General features: G+C 42.4%; 1 protein-coding gene across 4 annotated transcripts; it reads left to right on the top strand.

Annotated features, from left to right (window-relative positions):
• Window positions 1-3,668: 3,668 nt before the first annotated feature.
• lcorl (ligand dependent nuclear receptor corepressor-like) lies at window positions 3,669-22,373 on the top strand. Of its 4 annotated transcripts, none has more exons than XM_058073272.1 (8): window positions 3,687-3,944; window positions 4,537-4,602; window positions 5,438-5,526; window positions 6,953-7,079; window positions 7,718-7,942; window positions 9,097-9,181; window positions 15,502-20,057; window positions 21,065-22,373. In XM_058073272.1, the coding sequence occupies exons 1-8, from the start codon at window positions 3,851-3,853 to the stop codon at window positions 21,070-21,072; spliced, it is 5,250 nt and encodes a 1,749-aa protein (XP_057929255.1). In that variant the 5' UTR covers window positions 3,687-3,850; the 3' UTR covers window positions 21,073-22,373. The 4 variants fall into 4 exon arrangements, with proteins under 4 accessions (XP_057929273.1, XP_057929281.1, XP_057929255.1 ...); XM_058073282.1 differs by having other exon boundaries at window positions 3,688-3,944; window positions 9,100-9,181; XM_058073290.1 differs by lacking the exons at window positions 15,502-20,057; window positions 21,065-22,373 and adding an exon at window positions 9,943-15,310 and having other exon boundaries at window positions 3,669-3,944.
• The last annotated feature ends 24 nt before the right edge of the window (window positions 22,374-22,397 follow it).

Genomic DNA, 22,397 nt, shown 5'->3' with positions numbered 1-22,397 from the left:
ACAACTTGCTGTGAGATCCCAACCTCATACTATTTTATTCATGATTGGGCATTGGACACATCATTCCCATAGCTGAGATAAAGTTCACACGCCACTCTCAGTATCCACGCCTCAATACATACCATCTATTGACAGGAAGTACCTTTTCTGTCAAGTCCTGTTTACAAACTCAGGGGCGGACTTACGATTTTGTTCAATTTATTTCTGCAATTAGCCACGTTCCACAAATAGCCCCTAGGCCACACTTTTCTACAACAGAGGAGTGTCTCCAAGCTCTGCCTTATTAGTCAGGGGTTGGGTTGCATTGTGGAGGGGTTTATGCAGCTTTCAGTTTGGCATTGCACGGCGATACTTTAGCACAATCAGAGATGTCTCGCTTTTAATGTGCACACCTACTCTGTAAATATAGTGACCATATCGCTAAATTGTCAACATGGATCTAATTTCTATGACTTACATGAAGTATTAGTAACAAATTTTCACCTGTGATTGTGGATGTTGGTGCTCGTCAGTCATTTTCTACCGCTTTTCCTCACGAGGGTCACAGGGGGTTGCTGGAGCCTATCCCAGCTGGCTTTGGGCGAGAGGCGGGGTACACCCTGGACTGGTCGCCAGCCAATCACAGGGCACATATAGACAAACAACCATTCACACTCACATTCATACCTATGGACAATTTGGAGTCGCCAATTAACCTAGCATGTTTTTGGAATGTGGGAGGAAACTGGAGTACCCAGAGAAAACCCACGCATGCACGGGGAGAACATGCAAACTCCACACAGAGATGGCTGAGGGTGGAATTGAACCCTGGTCTCCTAGCTGTGAGGTCTGCGCGCTAACCACTCAACCGCTGTGCAGCCCTCCTGTCCAATGTAACGAATATAAATAGAATGACTCTGTGATTAAGGGTGATTAAGTTTGACCCTCTATATGTGTTGATCAAATTTAGCATCAGTACAGATTCTGCTTAGACATTAACACAGCTGCAGCTGTTTAACTCTGATGGGAAAAAACAGCCACACGTCACAAGCGAGTGATGCTGAGAACACTGAGGTTGGTTAGATTGCAAGGTTTATTGTGCGCATAAAGCACTGCCACTTCCATATTACGTGTATTATCATTCACAGTCTGACTGGCCCTTGGCACCCCTACTGTTATGTTTTAATATAGCTTGGTCCACTTCTTTTTACACCTGTATGGCAGTTAAGAATGCTGAACTACTATTTTCATGGACAAATGTCAGGCAAGACTAACAACTCTCACGAGACCTTGTGAGATTTTCAGCTCAGTGAGCATATAAAGGATTAACTCCATATATATGTGTGCTTTGTTTTTTTTTTAATTACTTATAATAACAAAAGTATGACGACAAATAAAAGGTTGTTGTGACTGAGTGGTAGACTTGCATCAAAACTTGTACTTGCATCTCTTTCCTGGCTACTCAGTACAATATGACTAAAGGGATAGTAACAATAAGTACATGTTTTATTGTTATGTTTTGATATACTTCTTTTTATGATTGTGTGACAGTTAGGAATTGTAAAATGTTACTTATTTATGGAGGTGGTCGCTCTGCCTCGACAGGCCAGTGAAAATGAGCGGAATTCAAATATGTTGCTACTGTGCCCCACACTTTTAAACTACATAATAAAATCCAGGTGTGCATATAACACACACACACACACACATTGCTGGTAGTCCCTGGTGGACCTGCAGTGAGTTATGGTGATGGCCAAGGTGTTAAATGTTCCTCTGGGCTACAGCAGATGCAGTAGATGGACCACCGCCTTGACGCTGTATAGCTGTTCTGTTTTGTCACATTGAAGTATATGAGCACTTTTTGCTGACCCCCCCGGTGTTTCTTTTCACTAGCCAGCCTTTCACAACTCTGATCTATTTACTATGTTCTCCAATTGACCATGAACATACTTTACTCTTACCCTTACTGTCATCTACTTGGGTGGTGTTAGTCAAACACATGTTCAATGCCTTACTGAAATCTTAATCCTTCTCTTTTCATTCAGGTATAAACAGAAATAGGCTAAAATAGTTACCCTGGAAACTACAAAGTCAATCATTTGTAATGTTTTTCCTTCATGTATGGTTAACATTACACTATTCTATGGTATCAGAATAAACCAATGAAAAATGGATAGCAAGTCAGGTTGATGTTGAAAATGGTATTTTGAAAGGCATTTTCTGATTTCTAATCTGTTTTCTTTATTTTTCTCTAGCTGCTGCACCTCCGTGGAAGCCTTCTGGTGCCTCCCATGGTCCTCAGACCTCCCTCACACCTTCAAAACCGTGATATAGTAACCATAGTAACTATATTGACAGTTACTATGGTACACATAATGTCATTGTATGGTCATATCACCTTGTACTTTGGTACGAGGTACATTATTAAAAAAAACAAACCTTAAACTGTATTATGGAAAGCAGGAAGTGAACAAATGTAACAGTTACTGATTGTAAAAGTACCAGATGGAGGGGTAGGATTTAATAAGCTTTGCTTCTTCCTGCTCCTTTTGGACATGTGGAACTGTGAACTGATTATGTGATGCATTCAATTGTAATCTGATGCATGTTCAAATGAAATAAAACAATTACCATATACTGTACAGTAGATGATATTTACTAGTGTTTTTGTAGTAGCTAGTTAAAAATACCAAATCCCTCCTGTCAAATGCAGGATCTTTGATGACTCTAAACATATTGCTTCTATTTTAATTGACAACTTAATGTATGAATGTTAGCCACAAAGATCAGAGAGACCTGTGTTTGAATCTCTGCTTGGGCATCTCTGTGTGGAGTTTGCATGTTCTCCCTCTGCGTGCATGGGGTTTTTTTCCGGATACTCGGGTTTCCTTCCAAATTCCAAAAACATGTTAGTTTAATTGGAGACTCTAAATTGTCCATAGGTATGAATGTGAGTGTGAATGGTTGTTTGTCTATATGTGCCCTGTGATTGGCTGGCGACCAGTCCAGGGTGTACCCCGCCTCTTGCCCTCTTTTCAGCTGGGATAGGCTCCAGCATACCACTGCAATACCACTCTATTGAGGATAAGCAGCATAAAAAATTGATGGATGAATGGACTATAATAGCAGACATGAAGTAAGCTTTGTGAAAAACAATTTAGTTGAATAGCCCAGCACTATGGTAAACTTGGGGGGGGGGGGGTGCTGGCTGATTATGGAGATGAAGCCTAAGTACACTTGAAGTGCTGTACTGCCTCCAGGTGGCTGCATAAGTGGGATAAAATAGGCAGACTGAAGAATACAAGTGGTTGTTCAAGTACTGGGGCTACTTTTCCAATACTACACTCCTGCACAGAATCTGAAGACTGGGAGAAAAAAATTTAATTATTAGTATTTACATTTTACGCTGGTGGATTGTAACTATATTGTAAGTAAAGCATCAAAATTCCAAAAGAAAATATAACCAATACAGTGCTTTTAACTTAGGCCATGTCCACACACTGGAGACCACATTTCCCCCAGTGGAGTTAAAAAAAAGTTTTTGAAAAGCAGTTTTTGTAAGTAACCAGGAGGACACAGTGTGTTATTGACTACTTTTGGGATAATACTAAATACAGTTAACAAACTGTAAAAAAATAATAATAATAACTCAAGCATAAACTACAGTGTGTCACATGCCTCCTGAAGCCCCCAATATTTCGTGCTACGTCCCTGTCGGTATTCGCGTAGCCATCGCCATTAGCCTTGACAACAAATAGTTTGTGTGCGTCGCCTCCAAGAGGCTATAAGAAATAATACAGCACGGAAAAGCTACCTACCTCCGCTGTAAACCAGAGCTGAAAGAGAGGGAGAGAGGGGGGAAGGACGCAGAATGGCGGCCGTGCCGTGCTCCAAATGCACGGTAGAAAGAAAGGGCTTTCGGCGGGAACTTGACTCATGGCGATACAAGTTGATCCACTGCGTTGGTATGCCCCAAGTTGTGTTTTCCAAATTCTCCATGGAGGTTTATTGCACTTCGATTTAAAGAAGGTTTCTGTCATGTAAGCTAGTCACTGACTGCCTAGCAAGCTAACAAGCTAGCTGCAACTCTATAGGTGCGTTGAAGTGACAGACGAGGGTGTACCAGCTGGCTACTTGGCACGTTTTTTTCTTATTGTCACGCCAACAGCACTCTTAAAATTTATCGTTTTCCATTTCAGAGGACATTATACACGTAGCATTAAGGTGCGCTATATAATATGTCATAAACGGTACTTCTGGTGTTAGCATTGTGTACGTAAAATGGGCAGTGTGCTAATAATAAGGCAGTTTGGGGGAGGGGATTATAGCTGAACTAAAGCAGCTAGTGTTATATGACAATGGATTTCCGTTTTGCTTTTTCCTTGTTTAACTGTGTTTAAAACAGTTGGGATTTTGTGATATGTTTTGCATGGGAGTTGAAAACAACAGAAACAGTCGTATTGTATCATTTACCTGTTGTTTAGGGAATGTGTCACAATTAAACCATTGTTCATATGTCATATAAAGTGGTGTTTGTGTTTTTGTCTTGTCTTGCAGGGTTTGAAAGCATCATAGAGGGAATTTGTGGCTCAATGTTGACAAGAGACCTCAAATTATGTGATGGTGCGTCACGTTTGCTTTACCCATCGATTAATTTTTCATGGCACTTGATCTTATTAGGGCAGTGGTTCTCAATCATTTTCTGTCATGCCCTTAATGGGAATACAAATATTTGACCCCCGACCCGATTTGAAATACCATTGAAAACCTCGTAATATCTATTTGTTTATCTGTACTGTACACATTGAAATAGAAACTGAAACCAGCAAAATGCAACAACATGGAGAGCAGTGAAGCATATATGCATATTCAAGAGTCAGATTGCCTGCTGACTACGGCAAATTCATACACATTGGCAGGTCTGCACTAATATTGCCTCTGACGCCCCACCTGACAGTTCAACCTCCACCCCCAGGCTCCCAAGGGAGTCTACCAGTCTACAATTTGAGAAGCATGTGTTATGTGTGAGCTGGTTCTGTCCCACTGGACTTTGGGTGCCGTCAATCACAGGGCACATATAGACAAACAACCAATTTAGAGTCTAACGTAATGTGGGAGATAGCTGTAGTAAACCCATGCAAGCACAGGGAGACTTAGCTGACTTTGGGTGAGAGGCAGGGTACAACCTGGACTGGTCACCAGCCAATTGCGGGGTTATTGTGTTTATGTATGTAATTCCTTTTTTGCAACAACCCTGTTAAAAATACCAATACCATTGGTTGCCCACAGCCTGTTATTGTAGCAGTGGTACAACATTTTTGTCTTTTCATATGGTGTGAAACTCGTACTAGTGCTCCCACCCCTACTTTTAATATTGTGTGCCACTGATACTGTTAAAGCAGCTTTTGGTCTTGGTTACTTTCTGATCAATTGTGTATTTATTTGTATTACCTTTCAGACTGTGAACCCAAAGAAGTGGATGACTGGTCTCCTGAGGCAAACTGCTCTCACTGCTCATTCTGCAACCTTCCCCTGGACAAACTCGGTGTAAGAAACTGGATTGGAGTTATTATAAGAGCCTGTGAATGAGCTAAATACTTTACTCTCATTGTTACACCACAATGGCTGTTCCTTCAAACTACAGTGAACAATAACTGTTACAAGATACAAGTATCCAGTATGGTGTGAAAAAGTGATTACTGATTACTTTTTTTTGCACGTTTGTCACACTTAAAATGTTTCCGGTCATCAAACAAATTTCAATATTAGTCAATGGCAACACAACTGGACACAAAATGCAGTTTTTAAATTAAATGTTTCATTACTAAGGGAGGGGCAAAAAATCAAAACCTTGTCTGAAAAAGGAATCACCCCTCCTGTTAAACATAACCGAGATTAATTGAGCTCTATTAGTCTGGAGATGTAATTTCTTAAACTTCTAAAACAAACCACAGTAAGAGCCATTACACACAAATGGCGAAAACATGGAACAGTAGTGAACCTTCCCAGGAGTGGACGACCAACCCAAATTACCAAGAGTGCAGCAACAACTCATCCAAGAGGTCACAAAAGACCCCACAAAATATCCAATGCAGAATCGGCCTGTATGGCAGAGTTCCAAGACAAAAAATACTGCTGAACAAGAAGAACATTAAGGCTTGTATCAATTCTGCCAGAAAACATCTTGATGAGCCTCAAGACATTTGGGCATTTGTGGTGGAGACAAAAGTTGAACTTTTTGGAAGGTGTGTGTCCCTTTACATCTGGCGTAAAAGTAACGCTGAATTTCAGAAGGAGAACATTATACCAACAGAAAAATATGGTGGTGGTAGTGTGATGGTCTAGGGCTGTTTCAGGATCTGGAAGACTTGCTGTGATAAATGGAACCATGAATTCTGCTGGATACCAAAAAATCTTGAAGGAATGTCCGGCCATCTGTTCGTGATCTCAAGCTGAAACAAATTTGGGTTCTGCAGCCTTACAAACATCCAAAACACACCAGAACGTCCACCGATCCACCGAATTGCTGAAGAAAACCAAAATGAATACTTTGGAGTGGCCTAGTCAAAGTCATGACCTGAATCCTATTGAAATACTGTGGCATGACCTTATAAAGGTGGTTCATGCAGGTAAATACCCCCATAGCGCTAGAGACTCATTGCAAGTTATCGCAAACGCTTGATTGCAGTTGTTATTGCAAACGGTGGCCCAACCAGTTATTAGGTTTCGGGAGCAATAACTTTTTTTTTTTTTTACACACAAGGTCATGTAGGTTGTTTTTTTTTTCTTCCTTAATAATAAAAAGTTTCATTTAAAAACTGCATTTTGTGGTCAGTTGTGTTGTCATTGCCTAATATTTAAAATTGTTCGATGATCTGAATATTTAAGTGTGACAAACATGCAAAATACCACTGTATTTTTGTTTTTTCACAACTTTGTAAGAAACTCTTGTTTTCTTCCCATTTCCTCCCAGGATCAAGCACCCGCAACCGCGTCATCTCTGTCCTCCCCCTCCGATTACTCTCCATGTCAAGCTTCGACCATCTCTGAGAGCAGCCAAACAGCTCACAGGTTCCTCCAGGCTGTGTTCCACAAGAAAGGTAAATTTGTTAGTCCCTACCGGTGGAGGTTCATGCGAAACAGTTCTCTGAATGGAAAAGTTTTTGTTTGGGTAAAGAAAATACCGAGAATAAAACTACAAACATTACAGTTGTCTAAAGTCGCAAGTGGGATGGCATTGCCATGCATAGAAGTTTATTATGAAGCTGCAGAACTGCGTGCTGTAGTCTGTTGATGCCACCCTAATGCTGAAGACAAATGATGAGAATTACAGCAAACAAAAATAGAAATACCAATTCCTTCTATCTCTTCAGGATCTAAGTCTAGGGGTTCATTCAGACAAGGGGATGCCGTCTGTCGTCTATTATTGCCAGCTTGTAAAGCCTTTTGAGCCCTTAAAGGCTACATAAATAAACTTGATTTGACCTAAACGTTCTAATTGGAGTGTCGTCTTAGATGGTAGAAATCACAGTGTTAGCGAAATCCATCAGAAGGTGAGCGAGAAGTTATATGAAGCGTTATTATATGGTGTGTTGTAATTTGGAAGGATGGCAGTTTGTGTTTGGAGTTTTTTGCAATTGCAGAGACATATTCCAGAATTGCTGTTATTGATTCTAAAATTAAAGCTAAATGTTACATTTGAAGTACAGATATTGAAGGCTATGCTTTCCTTTGTTAGATATGTCCCTGGGCTGTGATTCCAACATTCCTCAGATTGCCCAGGAGCTGATGAAAAAGATGATACACCAGTTTGCCATGGAGTACGCATCAAAGTGCCTACTCCACACCACGCCCGTGGATGTTGCAACTAGGACCTCTTCGCCTTTCTTTGAAACGGCAGATGCCCCATTGGACCTGACAGTGAGCCGATCTCTGGGTGAAAAAGAAAGGGAATCTAATACTGGTGGGTGGGATATACTTTTATACTTGAATATGCTTGTACACTTTGCTGCAGGTTTGCTTGCTGGTATCAGTTACATTTAGGGATATTCTGATTAAGATTTTATGATTCCGTTCCCGATAATCCATGAGTGATCAGCCCATACTGATACCAATACCAATCACATACCTGCAGTGTAAATGTTTAAATGTACTACAGGCTATAATAGAGGTCACCAAGGTTTTTTACTGTGAGAGCTACTTTTATAAAAATTAAAATGACCTCGCTCTACTCGTATTTGTAAAATATTTTTCCATAGCTTATTTCAGTTGGTTTTACCAGAACATTAACAAATGTTGGTATCCACAACTCAAGTTTTGTATTTCACAAAGCATTTCGTTTTAGTCTTCTCACTGAAAACCTGAATGAAAAGCAGGTTTTTTTCACCTCTTCTGGGTCCCTCTAGCCGCATTCCGCTGCCTTCTGAAGCTCACACGCAGCTGACTCCTTTTTCTGTGCCCGAAGAGGAAATAAAATATCAGTGTGCCTGTTTCAAGTGCAGGGCAAACACACACTTGTCACGCATCACACATCATCCGGAGTATGCAGCCTCGCACACAACGAAAGTTCCTCCTGCACTAAAAGTGCTACATCATGTCTGCATGCTCCCAAATCCGTACTGAGGCGGTAGTCATCCTGGAATTCTGGCCAAACTTGCAAGTACAGGACCGCCGCCTGACAGAGGATCACATCACAAGCCACACCTAGCTAAATGTTTGGACCCAAGTGTTGCACCAATGTTGCAGCTTTTCAAAGCGCCACCCCAGTAAGACAATTTTTGAGGCACATTTTTCAGGGTGCAAAACTTATATGCGTATTTGCAGTTGGGGTTTTTTTGTTGGGGGGGCTCCAAAAATTGCCAACAACGCTCCATTGACATAATATGACGTGCATATCAACCAAGCTACACAAACATTGTTATCATAATAACATTGCCGATTGAACTACATTAGTGCCGCATTGACATTTCGCCAGACCATACTGGCTAGCTACTCGCCGGCTCATGACTAGTATCAGACCACTACCAAAAGGTAGCACTACAAGGCTTTTACTTCTAAATACATGTAGTCTACCTGAGCCCAGTAATGCACAAACCTAATCACATAATCTTCTTGCAACAGATGGCGTGCTTGACCTCTCCAAAAACAATGGTGCCAGTTCAACAACTTCAACATCATCTACATTGAATGCAAAAGCCTCGGGGTAAGAATCTGACTTCTTCTTTCTACTGAACTAGTGGCACTGAGATTTTTGGTAAAAGGCTGAAGGAAAAAAGCCCCGCTACTATGGTTACATGTACATATATAAATGTACAGATGGTATTTTTTTGTTTATCAAAACCAGCACGATTATTGTGGTTGTATACCATGGCCAAGTCACAATGTTTAGGATCAGTATTTTGAATTGTATGCATCTTTGTTTGGCTGTACCATGGGTCATCTCATCTTTGGTAATTTGATTTTGGTTCAGTGGGGTTGACTCTTTTATCTCTTGAGCGGTAACGTCACAGCATGGTATTTTGTGAAATGCCAATAGCTCAGGATTATAAACTAGAACATGCAGTCTTTTATATCTATGATTTTTTTTTCTTTTTGACTGATCCAGTGATAAATATGATTATTCTACCTATATGTACATACGACTGTCACTGAAGGATAACAAAATTGCAGGGGATGCTGCGAGTAACCTTAGCCATTCACAAGACTGTCCCACCTGGACGTGAAACGGCTTTGTCCCGTGTTTCTGTGTGTGAAAGAAACACACAATCAGTGTGTGTTTGTGTGTGTGTGTGAGCGTCCAGTCAGAGGCTGAATACAGGCATGCATTAACAGGCAGTGATGTTACCAACACAAGGCATAAAAGGAGTGGAACCCTCGCTCTGCACCCTCTTCTCCCCTATGCCCAAATCACACCCCCTCCATCACCTCCATCCTGACCCTGCTGTTTGGTCCTCCCATCCCTAGGAGGCAGCTCAAGCAGAACGAGTACACTGAGAGAAGTTTGGAGCTGTCTGAGGGGCTGCTGTCCAAGGCCTTGAAGGATATACGCTCAGGAAGGCTGCAAGAGCAGCGCGCTGCATTGCTTTATGGGATACCCCTTCACACCCTGAGGCAAGGCCTGGAAGGCTGTTCTGAACAAAAGCTGGGGTTGCTGCACCAAGTTGTAAAAGGAAGCAAGGATTGCAGGAAGGAAGCAACATCATACAACCTGATGTCATCCATGTTTGGCGGTGAAGCCCGTCTTGTTCTGCAGAAGGTTGCAGCATGGGCGGAGCAGGCCGAAATTGGAGGAGCTACAGAGGAGAACGGAGAACTCACTTTCCCTCCATCCTCTCTTACCTTTTATCAGTCAAGTGGTCTGCTTAAGACACTCCCCCAATCTTTTCTTCAGCTCAGGAATGCCCTCCAACCCCCACCCAGCCCCACTGCCAGTCCGGACGCCCCCACACCCCTTCGTATCCCTCAGGTTCGATCCATATCCAATCATAGCAGGTCAGCCCAAGCAGAGAATCACATCGCCACTGAAAACCTCCGTACCTCACCAACAGACGGTGCTGCCTATTTGTCAACCACTGCCAGACCTTCGTCTCTCTTCAAAATCAGACCTCCTTTCCTGGCACTTGGCTGTGCAGGAAGTGCCAACCAGTCACCTCATCACATGGTACACCGCAGCTCCTCCTTGGATGATTTGGAGGAGGGGGCAGACCGCCGCGATAAAGACAAGCAACCGAGAAAGAAACGTGGAAGATACCGGCAGTATGACCACGAGTTGATGGAGGAAGCCATCACAATGGTGATGGCGGGCCGCATGAGCGTATCTAAGGCCCAGGGAGTTTACGGGGTGCCCCACAGCACTCTAGAATACAAAGTAAAAGAGCGCACTGGAACACTGAAAAATCCACCCAAGAAGAAACCTGCCAATGTATGCTTGCCCAATTCCAACTTGTCTGGTTCTGGTAACACCACCGGTTCCACTAACTCAGGGACTATTTCCTCAACTGCTGCTGCAAAGAGGTTCTAGACAAAGACACACCTCCAGAACGCCTCAACACTTGAACCCACCACCTCTTACAAGAGTAATGTTTTCTGGGGATACTTGTTAAAACACAACACATGCCTTTACAAATATATGGTTAGACTATTCAGGTTTACTGTGAGTCTCTATTTGATAGTCATACTTTCTGCTGTGTTTCACCTGTTTGATCCTGGGCTTGAATCAGGAATGAGATCGATCACTTCAAGAGGCAGGGACTCTTCGGGATGGCCTAACGATTTCCTTATTTTATCATATTAAATATGATAGCCCACACCAATTATCTTTGTCATACTTGATACTCGTGGAATACTGGTTTGATCATGCTGCTGCTACATGTTTATCACTGGGAAATCTTGCACAGTTACTCCCAACTGCTCCTACTGATGCTGACCTGATGGTCTTCTTTGGTTAAGTAGTGGTAGTCCCGAAGCACCAACGAAGAAAGTATGAGACGAGCGTTCCCAGGACCACATGTGTGGAACACAGTGGCAGTAAAAAATGAAAGATGACTCCAGCGTTGGTTAGCTGTTAGGAAAACTAGGTTCTTCAGGTTTGACTGAATTCTTAAAATCTGTTTGTTAATGAAGCATTGATGATTGTCATTTGCAGCTTCAATTCTTCTGACCAAGGCCATTGAAGTGACTTAGAGCCATTCTAACAATTAAATCACATTGTAATTATTGCTGTACACCTCTACAAACAGGAAGATTGTATATTGGTAACTGCTGTGATAACTACCTTAATGTGAGTTTATGTTGAAGAGATTAGCGTAAAAAAAGCCATGTTTGTCTTTGGAATTCAGTGTCTCCCAAAGGAATGTAATTTATTTGTGGCGGCAATGGGTTGGCGGGGTGACATAATTGTCGAATTTGCATAATTGGCAAAAAAGTGTGTATATATGTATTACAACTACAGGTGAACTATCTTTAATCACTTATTTTTCAGCGTCAATATCAAAACTGAGCATCCTGTGAGTGCTTTTAGATAGTAGGGGCCCACAGCAGCGCTGGCTGCTCATTGGGCTCATGTCGGAGTCGATAAATGTCTCACGTGACTGGTTGCTAAATATAGCGACAAAGTTCCTCCTGCTCCCTCTTCTTATTCTCTGGCAGACCAGGTGCGTTTGATGTGTTAATATGTTTGTTATTGAGGCCGAACTGGTAGCGCCAAATCTATTTGTGGAAGGCCGCCACAAATAAATGAATGTATGGGAAACACTGTACTTTTTTCCTTTCTCTTTTTTGTACAGGTCTCTATTATAGAGTGTACTGGGAATGCAACTGTGCAGCATGTTTGCAAATGTGCGCTGATAAGCTTGGGTACTATGTTATTGTGTATGTGTATTGATGAAGATGTTTTATGACCACAGATATTTACCAATTTTGCTACTGTAGCTGTATTACTGTGCAACCTCATATATGACTGCTGCTTTAAAAAGAAAAATTTACAGGACCACTTTCCTTGTACAAAGTTCTCGATAAAACCATGCAGTTAATTTCAAGATGATTTTGAGATGACGTCTAAGCTGACTTTTTAAGCTGAGGTTTTGTAGCCTCGATGGCTGGATGATTATTGTATGAATCACTAGTCTTAGTGGTTGATTATGGTGGCTGGCGGATGGAGGCTTTCTTAGATTTTGGTGACAGTGGCTTTACTCTTTTGTCTCAGCCTGGAAAGCTGTTTTTGTTGAGTCTAATATCTTCTGGACTAGTCTCCAACAACCATATCTATAACAGTGCAAATACCAAAGCAGCGGTTCAGGGTTACCAACAACAGGCTGTTTCTGTTTGTCCTGCTGTGATGTCAGCATGCCCTTCTCTCTCTCTCTCTCTAACCTCATTGCCACATATACCTCTGAACTTAATTTGCCTATAACCCAGTCTCAGGCCTTACACCAAGGTCTCCGTATCAAGGAGTATAAACTTGTTCTTTTGAGTTTTGTGTCTCAAGGAACAAGGTGTACATTTATTGCCGTCTGTGACATTAGGGCACGTTGGCAGAGCTGCCTTTTTTTTTTTGGTAGGTTTACATTCTTATTCAGATTTTTATGTACTTACGTCATGAAGGCCTGGCGGCATTGTTTGCCTCCGATGCGGATTATGTCCATTCCTGAATGTCCTTGTTTGCACAGTTCCATAGTGACTGTCTCTGCAGTTACAAGATGTCTCTCCTCTGTCATTTACATGCATAAACCTGAAAAATAGAAACATTAATAGCATAAATTTACACATATTTTACAAGATCACCAGTGGAATTGTTTTCGCTCCCTAACACCGGCTGGTCAATCTTTTAATTATAACAAAATCTTGCAATTTATGCATAAATGTAATTGCACTACCGGTTGAAAACCTATTGTGTGCTACATACTGTATTGATTTGACTGTGCTTCAAAACTAAGTTTTACTGTTGTACTAATTTATTTGTAATGGAGCACTTAAATGCAAATGTGATGTGTATTGCTATACCTGCATGAATGCTTTTAAATGTTAACACCACTATATTTAATTTAATCCTAAAATGACACCTGTGAATGTTGTGCTTGTTTTAATGTTGACTTGCCTATTTAAGTACATTTTGTTGTTTAAAAGAAAATCTACAATAACACTACAGAATGTAACGTCCCTGACCTGAATAGACCTCATTTACATGTGCTCAGTTTTTGAAGAACTGAAGCTGCTTCTTTGTTGCTCGGTATTTAGGTCTTTCTGTTTTAAAACTAGCGCTAATTTGTGTGTTAATGTGTATCCATTAGGAATATACTAGGGTAAATACTGGCAATGTAACAATGGCATTACACCTGATACAAGTGCTGGACTGTATGAAGACCAGCTCAACACTGACAATCTGTGGACTTGACCTAAGATTTTGGAAACATCATCACATTTTCAAATATATGTTATTGTCCTTTTCAAAACGGTGACCTTTGTTTATTGTGAAGTCCGTCCTGACCTGATTTTAAAACTGCTGAGTTGAACATTAGTTTATTGAGCTGTAAAAATTGTCAGTGAAAGTGCTGTTATTTAAAGAAAAGACGTATGAGCATTTCTACAATCATTCCTGCTGCTTTGAGCAGAATGTTATTTTGCCTTCAGCAACTCAATAAATCTTGTAACATAAAATGCCATGTAGTTTTGATGTGTACCCATATTGATTCATTCTTGATGCCTTATATTTGTATTTTACTTCATTTACCCATTTTTATGCTTAAAAATTGCTTCATTTAGGCAATATACAGTAAACCTCGGATATATCGGATTCAATTGTTCCCACTGGTTTTGTCCGATATAAGCGAAATCCGTTATATGCGTATACCGGAAAATGTCCATTTTACGCATATATCGGATTTTATCCGTTATACAAAGGCACTTCCTTGACTATGTTTCCAATGTACCTGGACGCGCAGGCAACGCTGCAAATGACGTCGTATAGCGGCCTGTCACGATTCGGCGAATCGGAGCGCCACGATGCGGCCATCCGATATATGCGAGGGAAATTTAATGGAAATGCATTGGAACGGGACTGGAGATTTTGTCCGAAATAGGCGAAATCCGTTATAAAAAATCCGATATATGCAATGAATTTTTATTGGAAATTTTTCCATTACAGAAAAATCGGTTCTTTTTTATCTGTCCGTTGTGAGCGAATTTCCAATATATCAGAGTCCGATATATCCGAGGTTTACTGTGTATATATATATAAAAAAAACCTTTAGAACCCATATTCAAGCATGAAACAGCATGATTTATTATATTTTAAGCCACAAAATTCTAAACGAAATGTGGTGAGGGACAACTGTACTGTACTGTACTGTCTTTTTCAGCCCTGCTAAGCTACCTTCAATTATCTCAAAGGCACAATTAATAACTGTAGTATGTACAGTAAGAGAGGGAACAGGTATGGGATGATACCTGATGCCCCAGAAAAAATATATTAATATGGTAAAGGGAGGGCCCAACAATTTCTACTGAGGGAAGGGTCACATTGCCAACCCCCGGTCTATGGAACGCAGTATATAAAGGCAACAAATAATTATTAGTTTTAACAAGACTTTTGTATATCATTATATTGACAGTTACTATGGCACGCATTATGTCATTGTATGGTCAGTACGAGGTGATATTATTAAAAAAAAACTGTATTATGGAAAGCAGGAAGTGAACAAATGTAACAGTTACTGATTGTAAAAGTACCAGATGGAGGGGTACGATTTAATAAGCTTTGCTTCTTCCTACTCCTTTTGGACATGTGGAACTGTGAACTGATTATGTGATGCACTCAATTGTAATCTGATGCATGTTTAAATGAAATAAAACCATTACCATTACTTTTGCATATCATTGGTTTGAAAACAAAGTAGCTGTTTAATAGAAACCTTACATAATTGGTGTTTATTCCAACTTTGATGCTTTCTTGAATACTTTTGTATTTTAATTTGACTCAGCCAGGGGTTACGCCTACTAACACAGATGTTTGTATTTTGCCTTTAGCTCCCTCCTGCCCTCAGATGAAGAGGCGTCGGAAGATACACAGCAGAGGAAGTCTCATCAGGAATCGGCACTGGCTATTATCCTTAGCTCTCTCTGCCCTGCACATCGTTCCTTACTGTACCAGATGCTGAAGTTGGCACACAAGGAAAGATTGCTCTCGTCCCCAGATCGCGTTCCAACGGAATCTCATTGCTGTCACGGTGGAGTGAAGAGCAACTCAATGCACCTTTTGCCTGATTGTGGTCATCGAGGCTGCAGAAGCACAATGTGCCATCCCAGACACGCAATACCCAATCACGGCATTGCTAAATTCCCTTTAAAAGACAATCGAAGTGTAGCTTCTTCGGGTCCACACAACTGCCGTATGCAAAGGTGCAGAATGGACACCTACACTGTGGTTTGCCACAAGAGTCAGCACTGTATTTCCTGCCAAGGTCTGCATGTAGATCCCATTAACATTGTGTGTTCCTTTGATCCTTGCACTCCGATCTGCTGTAAGCATCATAATCCTCACCCTTGTATATGTCTTGCAAACCACACCTGTTTGACACATCTTAAGAATACATCAGACACAGAAAGGGATGGAGATCCACCTTGTCCTGTTCTGAATAGAGAACAGAACCATTTTCCACCTCCGCTTTCTCCAGTCCCTTTAGATATTGAAGCGATTCCAGATGAAATGCCACCTTCGCTATGTCACCATACACTAGAGGAGGAGGCACTAATCACGGATAAAGCAATACCCGAGGAGATAGAGTGCAGGAAGAACCAAAGTGGAACTTTACTGCAAGATGTGTTCAATCGCTTCAGTGAGAAACTTGAGACTATCAGACCCGCAGAGAAGGACGTAGCTTTGGTCTACCCAGCCATGCATGTGACAGAAAAGGATGCGTTCAAGTCCTCTTCCATTGGTCAAAACTCACAGGATGCCCATCTAACTGAAATCATTACCACTGTTCTTCACGCAAGCAGCACCAGTGACTATAGCCTCAGCGATTTGGTCAATCGCCACGATAGCCAAGAACCGAGGTCACCAAACACACGCTTACGTCGGCGTCAGGAAGTCCAGGCAGCTATGGCGACACCGGCTGACGGTACAATGACCCGAAGGAAACGCTTGCAAATTAAACGAGAGCTTGCAGTATATGAGAGTAGAACATACAACAGAAGAAACGTTGCACAAGCAAGGAGATCACAAATAAAAGATGGCAATGTTGCGGTAAACGCAGCTAGCACTTTGTCGACCTCGAATGTCATTCAAGAAGAAACAGAACCTGAGTTGAATATGGAGGATCAAAGAGTTAAGGAGGTACCACTGGATGCTGTCTCTGCTAAAAGACACTTCAATGACATCAGGATACAAACGGCGGAAATATCCGCAGATGAAAACGAGCCAACGTCTCCTGACCTGCAGAGCAACCAGGATGACGGTGAGCAGTCACAGGTGATCACTCCATGTGATGACAACGTTAGTGAGGCTATGATTTTGGAAAATGACTCATGTACCCAAGGTGTTGCTACTAAAAATTGCGATGATAGACCAGATTGCAGCCATAATCCTACTGAAGACAGTCCGGGTCAAAGATCCCCACCAAAAGAGTCAAGGAGATCGAGGAGAAATATAGTCCCTCCGCAACGATTCTCCTCTTATGTCACAGAACCCAGGAAAATGTACTTTGTCGCATGTTTTTCTGAAAGTATTTTCAGCCAGAGAATACACAATGACAGGGTTTTCACATTGACCACCTCGGATGCCTTAATGAAAAATGTGCACGTTAAGGATGCTTCTTTGGAGCCCTCAGAAAAGGACTCCAACCTCAGTTCATGTGATCTCCCAGAGGCGTTACAAAATATCAGTCGAGAAGAACACGGTCCATGCTATGCAGAATCAAACGAGCAATCCCAATCAGAATCCAAACCTGTATCAAGAAGGCTCCAGTACCCAAATGTGGGTGTAACTACCAGGTCCGCAACCTGCGCCAAGACTTCTTTCAACTGTCCAATCCAGTACACGAGCCCAATTAAGTTAATGTTTGTGTCACCGTTAAAAGACAAACAAGGCATCAAGTATCGGCTTAAGTCGGCAAGGTCTGGATCAAATGCGCAAGCAGAGGAACCCTTTGACCCATGCAAAGAATCCTCCTGGGCTGGGACAACGGAGAAGAACCAGAACACATCACAACAACAGTCATCTACCTCACCGGGTAAAACAGCATGCCCAATCACAAAGTCAGGTTCTCCACAAGCTAAGTCCACTTCTTCGTCACTTAAGTCCACTTCCCCTCTCAAATCAGGCTTGGGAGCAGCCAGGACACCTTCCTCATCACCCAAGTCTCCATCTTCACCAAATGTGCCTCTTTCCTCATTATGTAGGTCTACATCTTCACCATCAAAGTCAGCTTCTGCTCCACTAAAGTCAAATTCTAAGTCGCCCTCCCCATGTGGCAAACCCACTGCTTCACCCAGGTTGGCGTCTTCTCCCCCTAAACTAGGCTCCAGGAGAGTCGGTGAATGTACTCCACCGGAGAGTCAAAGATCACCGAGTGACTTGCAGGCTTTCCATGGAACCACTTCCCCGAAAAGACGTCCCGGTCGGCCAAAGAAACTGGGGCCGCACCTGGAGCAAAAAGCAAAGAGACCAATCGGTCGACCGCGAAAGCAGAAGCCTGAAGACACGGAACCGGGGGCAAAAGCAGCAAAACTTCCTGATGTAAACGAGGACAACGTCAACAAGAACCTCAAAATAACTGTATTGTACGGTCGATCAAGAAGAAACAAACGAATGGTTTCAGAGAGCTTCGATAAACTTCAAACTGAATTCCAAGATGCCTGGCGAGCGGCAAACCTGAAAAACAGATTGGGCGTCTTAACACGCAAGTCTGAGATCAACAATTCCCAAATAGGCTCAGCAGATGTCCGCCCTATGAAAGACCTTAGCAGCGACCTGAAATCCCAGAAAAGAGACAAAGCCTTACCCTCAAGAAAACCTGGTAGACCTGCAAAAGTGAAGATCTCTGGAATTTCGGTCACGGTTACCACAGTGTCACCAAAACAACGGAAGATTTTGATTGAGCGATCTCCTGATAGACAAATGAATAAAACACTCCTGCCAGAATTCCAAAGTGTCAAAGAGCCCAGGACAATTAGCAAAAACTGCAAACAAGCGGAGGAACCGAAAGAATCCCAGAGTGTAAATTGGAACAAACCGCCTAATCAGCCTGTCGCTGTCCGTCAGTCAAAGAGAGTCAGCAAGCCATCCATCTGTTTTTTGCACGCCGTTGCCACCTCCACGACTAGAACCTACAGTCACAGTAACGCTCTTTTACGCCGCTCGAAAAAACTTCTACTCAACAAGGCCAGCCATAAAAGGAAACAAGAGGAGAAGCAGAGTAGAGTAGAACGTTCTGGAATGAAAAGACAACACTGCGACCGTCAGAAGAAGAACATCTCTAAGGAACTTACCCGAGTGGCAGGTGTTTCTGTGGATTCCATCTTTGCTCCAAAGCAAGCATTCCGCTGGTGGCCGGCGTCTGCTGAGGAACAGGCCTTGAAACAGGAGCTTGCCAGACGTATACGCCTTATCTCCGAGACCTGGGTGTCGGACATTGTGGAGAACCATCAAGTAGACATTAAAGTCAAAGTAGACACAGAAGAAAGCAAGTCCTCTGTGGTTCAAAGCCTGTTCAGCTGCCCCCCGAATAGACCCAGATCCTGTAGTATGCCACAGCTCTGCTCCTGGTTCATGCAGACCACAGAAACGCAGTCCTTGGCCATTGTGAAGAAGACAAGCTCTCGTAATCCTTACGAAGTCATGCACTTCCCGTGCTCGTTTAACAAGGAAGGCGTTCAGCGTCAAAGTCCTCAGGCAGAACGTCTTCGAAGACATCTCAAGAAGTTTGCCAAAACTTTGCCAAAAAGTCCTGTCCAGCTTAAACAAGCTGAAAGACGCTTGAAGAGAATGAGGGCACCTCTGTCCATCCGAAACATTAAACGACGACTTTTCATTACCAGGATGGTGAGTCCAGGACGCTGGAGCCAATACCAAGCCACTTTACTTAGAGCAAGGACGCGGTTCCTGACCCCGAAACAGAGAAAGAGGTGGGCAGAAAAGCAGATCAGCTTACAAGAACCTTCATGTCGGCTAAAACTGAAGGCATCAAACAAAACATCAGCAAAAGAAGTCCAATCTCAGCAAGAACCAAACATCTCCAACATCTGGAATGCTCAGCCACTGAAGGAATGTCGAGTATTTTTGAGAAAACTCAACAAATCAGCAGAGGACTGGGACTCTGGCCCCTTGACACTGGATGATAAGAAGTCAGCGTCTGCGTACAGAAACGAAGACCTGCAAGGAGTTCAAGCTGTGAAAAGAAGAAAGACGAGCACCAATGGCGGGAGTGCGGAGTCCGTACCTGAATCGTCTACGTGGAGGCACAAGGAAGGCACATGTTCTCACGATGTTTCCACAGGAGCACCACAGCCACCACCTGCAAAAAGGCTGCGACAATCGCGGTTGAAGGGCCTAAGTGGGCCCAGGTGGTGCGACTTTGTCTTTGGTAACTAGCTTCCTTCATCCCTTTTTACAGAATTGGCCCAAATATAAGACAACATTTATTTTTTAATCAGGCACGGCCGTCGAGTGGTTAGCGCACAGACCTCACAGCTCGGAGACTGTGGAGTTTGCATGTTCTCATGGGTTTTCGCCGGGTACTCCGGTTTCCTCCCACATTCCAAAAACATGCTAGGTTAATCGGCGACCCCAAATTGTCCATAGGTATGAATGTGAGTGTGAATGGTTGTTTGTCTATATGTGCCCTGTGATTGGCTGGCGACCAGTCCAGGGTGTACCCCGCCTCTCGCCCAAAGACAGCTGGGATAGGCTCCAGCACCCCCGCGAGTCTTGTGAGGATAAGTGGTATAGAAAATGAATGAATGGGGCGGCACGGCGGTCGAGTGGGTAGTGCGCAGACCTCACAGCTAGGAGACCCCGGTTCAATTCCACCCTCGGCTATCTCTGTGTGGAGTTTGCATGTTCTCATGGGTTTTCTCCGGGTACTCCGGTTTCCGGGTACTCCGGTTTCCTCCCACATTCCAAAAACATGCTAGGTTAATTGGCGACTCCAAATTGTCCATAGGTATGAATGTGAGTGTGAATGGTTGTTTGTCTATATGTGCCCTGTGATTGGCTGGCGACCAGTCCAGGGTGTACCCCGCCTCTCGCCCAAAGACAGCTGGGATAGGCTCCAGCACCCCCACGACCCGAGGAAAAGCAATGCAATGTAGTGTAAACAAAGAGTAATCTGATCGTAAAAGTGACTATAGGGGTGTTATTTCATATCTACAGGGCTCTAATAATGGTTAAACATATTTAGGTTTTCTATGCTCTTCCATTCTATTTTTAATTATACTTTACAGTATTCACTTATCGTGGTTAGGTTTTGAACTAATTAACAGTGATAAGCGAGGGCTGTATTATAATCAGGTCAATACCAGACTCAATCAGCTGTATTGCTGTCCTACTATGACTCCAAATACTTGACATCTAATTGTCTTTCTTTGGCAGGAAGCTAGCTGGTGAGGCCTCCTCCTTCCTTCGTTCCTGGACTGTTTTGTTTTTTTAAGTTTGTTTATAGAGTGCCTTTGGACTCTTGAGATGACCTCCATGTGGGCAGACCTTTCCACTGCAGTTCAGTCTAACCTACAATTATGTAGCAGCCTAACTTATGAGGAAAACTAGCTTTTAACGTTGCACTATTGTTCTATGTACCGGATCCTTTTTTTCCTTTTAAAACTAGTTAGTCTGAAGACAGAACTGCATAAAGCCCAGGGAGACCTCTTTATCGAGACTGCCACTTCCCCCCGTAGAGTAATACTTGTCACAAGATCTTAAACGTTTCACATATTTAAGTTAAATTTAGTTACCAACATTAGCACTGCTGAAATGTAAATTCTTTAATTGTATGTTACGTTATTTTCACACAACCTGAGCCTATTTTTTTTTTTTTTGCTATGTGCTTTGAGAGATGAAGGCCAACCATAATGTGCACATCTTAGCAACAATTGAAGCAGTTTTTCTTTATTCCTGTTACATTGAAATGAGATTTTTGTCGTTTTCACCCAAAGCATTTACAACCTTGCACTATTTTTGCTATTCAGATTCCTTTCCCAATATTTTTGCACACCCGCTGTCCTACTAACACCTACTGTAAAACTCTATAGTCATATATGGTGCAATGTATTAATGTATTTAGTCATTTTATTTCTGACCGATAGATTTCCCAATAGCCATAGTGTGATAAGCATTGAACTACATTTACTTGATACTTAAAATGGGATAAATCTCTGAATGTTCTGAACTCCTGTTTTTCCACAAGTGTTGTATTTAGCAGAATAGTAGCTGGATATGCATGGATGGAGCCCAACTCCCTGCGGCTAATGTTGTGCTGTTATTACTTATTTAAGACCACAAACTAGTTAACTGAAGCAACAGCAATTGCCCATCCTGTAACTCCACAATATTTTAGGATCCAGAATCTGAAAATATTCCGATAGCATTAAATGTTTTTTGTTGTAGCATTATGTCCTGTTTAAATGCAGTTGCGAGATTACCTTCATTTTGGCAGCAGGACATCCACCGAGAAAAGTGAGGGCGACTGTTGCCGTGTGATGGATGAGTCAACACTAATGTGTCACCTATGTATATATGTCGTGTTTGTGTATTTATGTCACTCTAAAAGGGGTGGCAGACAAATTTTGGGGACAATTGAACTGCTCGAAGTTGGTGCTAAACTTCTGCTTTTTTTCTGCGTTGTTTTTATACTGATGGGTGTGTGATGGCTGTTTGGGTGAATAAAGATGTTTTTTCCCTCAAATACCAAGTGAGCAGCTTGATTTTA

The sequence above is a fragment of the Doryrhamphus excisus genome, chromosome 1 (genome assembly GCF_030265055.1).
Source record: "Doryrhamphus excisus isolate RoL2022-K1 chromosome 1, RoL_Dexc_1.0, whole genome shotgun sequence".
NCBI classification, from domain to species: domain Eukaryota; kingdom Metazoa; phylum Chordata; class Actinopteri; order Syngnathiformes; family Syngnathidae; genus Doryrhamphus; species Doryrhamphus excisus.
The sequence above is the reverse complement of the archived record's forward strand: the minus strand, read 5'-3'. Positions and strand labels throughout refer to the sequence as shown.

What these genes read in the sequence shown, in the direction of transcription:
- lcorl (XM_058073272.1), top strand. Translation starts at nt 3,851, where the DNA reads ATGGCGGCCGTGCCGTGCTCCAAATGCACGGTAGAAAGAAAGGGCTTT. An exon ending in GGCTGTGTTCCACAAGAAAG is followed by an intron (nt 7,080 to 7,717) that starts GTAAATTTGTTA and finishes TTCCTTTGTTAG; the next exon opens with ATATGTCCCTGGGCTGTGAT. An exon ending in AGAAAGGGAATCTAATACTG is followed by an intron (nt 7,943 to 9,096) that starts GTGGGTGGGATA and finishes ATCTTCTTGCAA; the next exon opens with CAGATGGCGTGCTTGACCTC.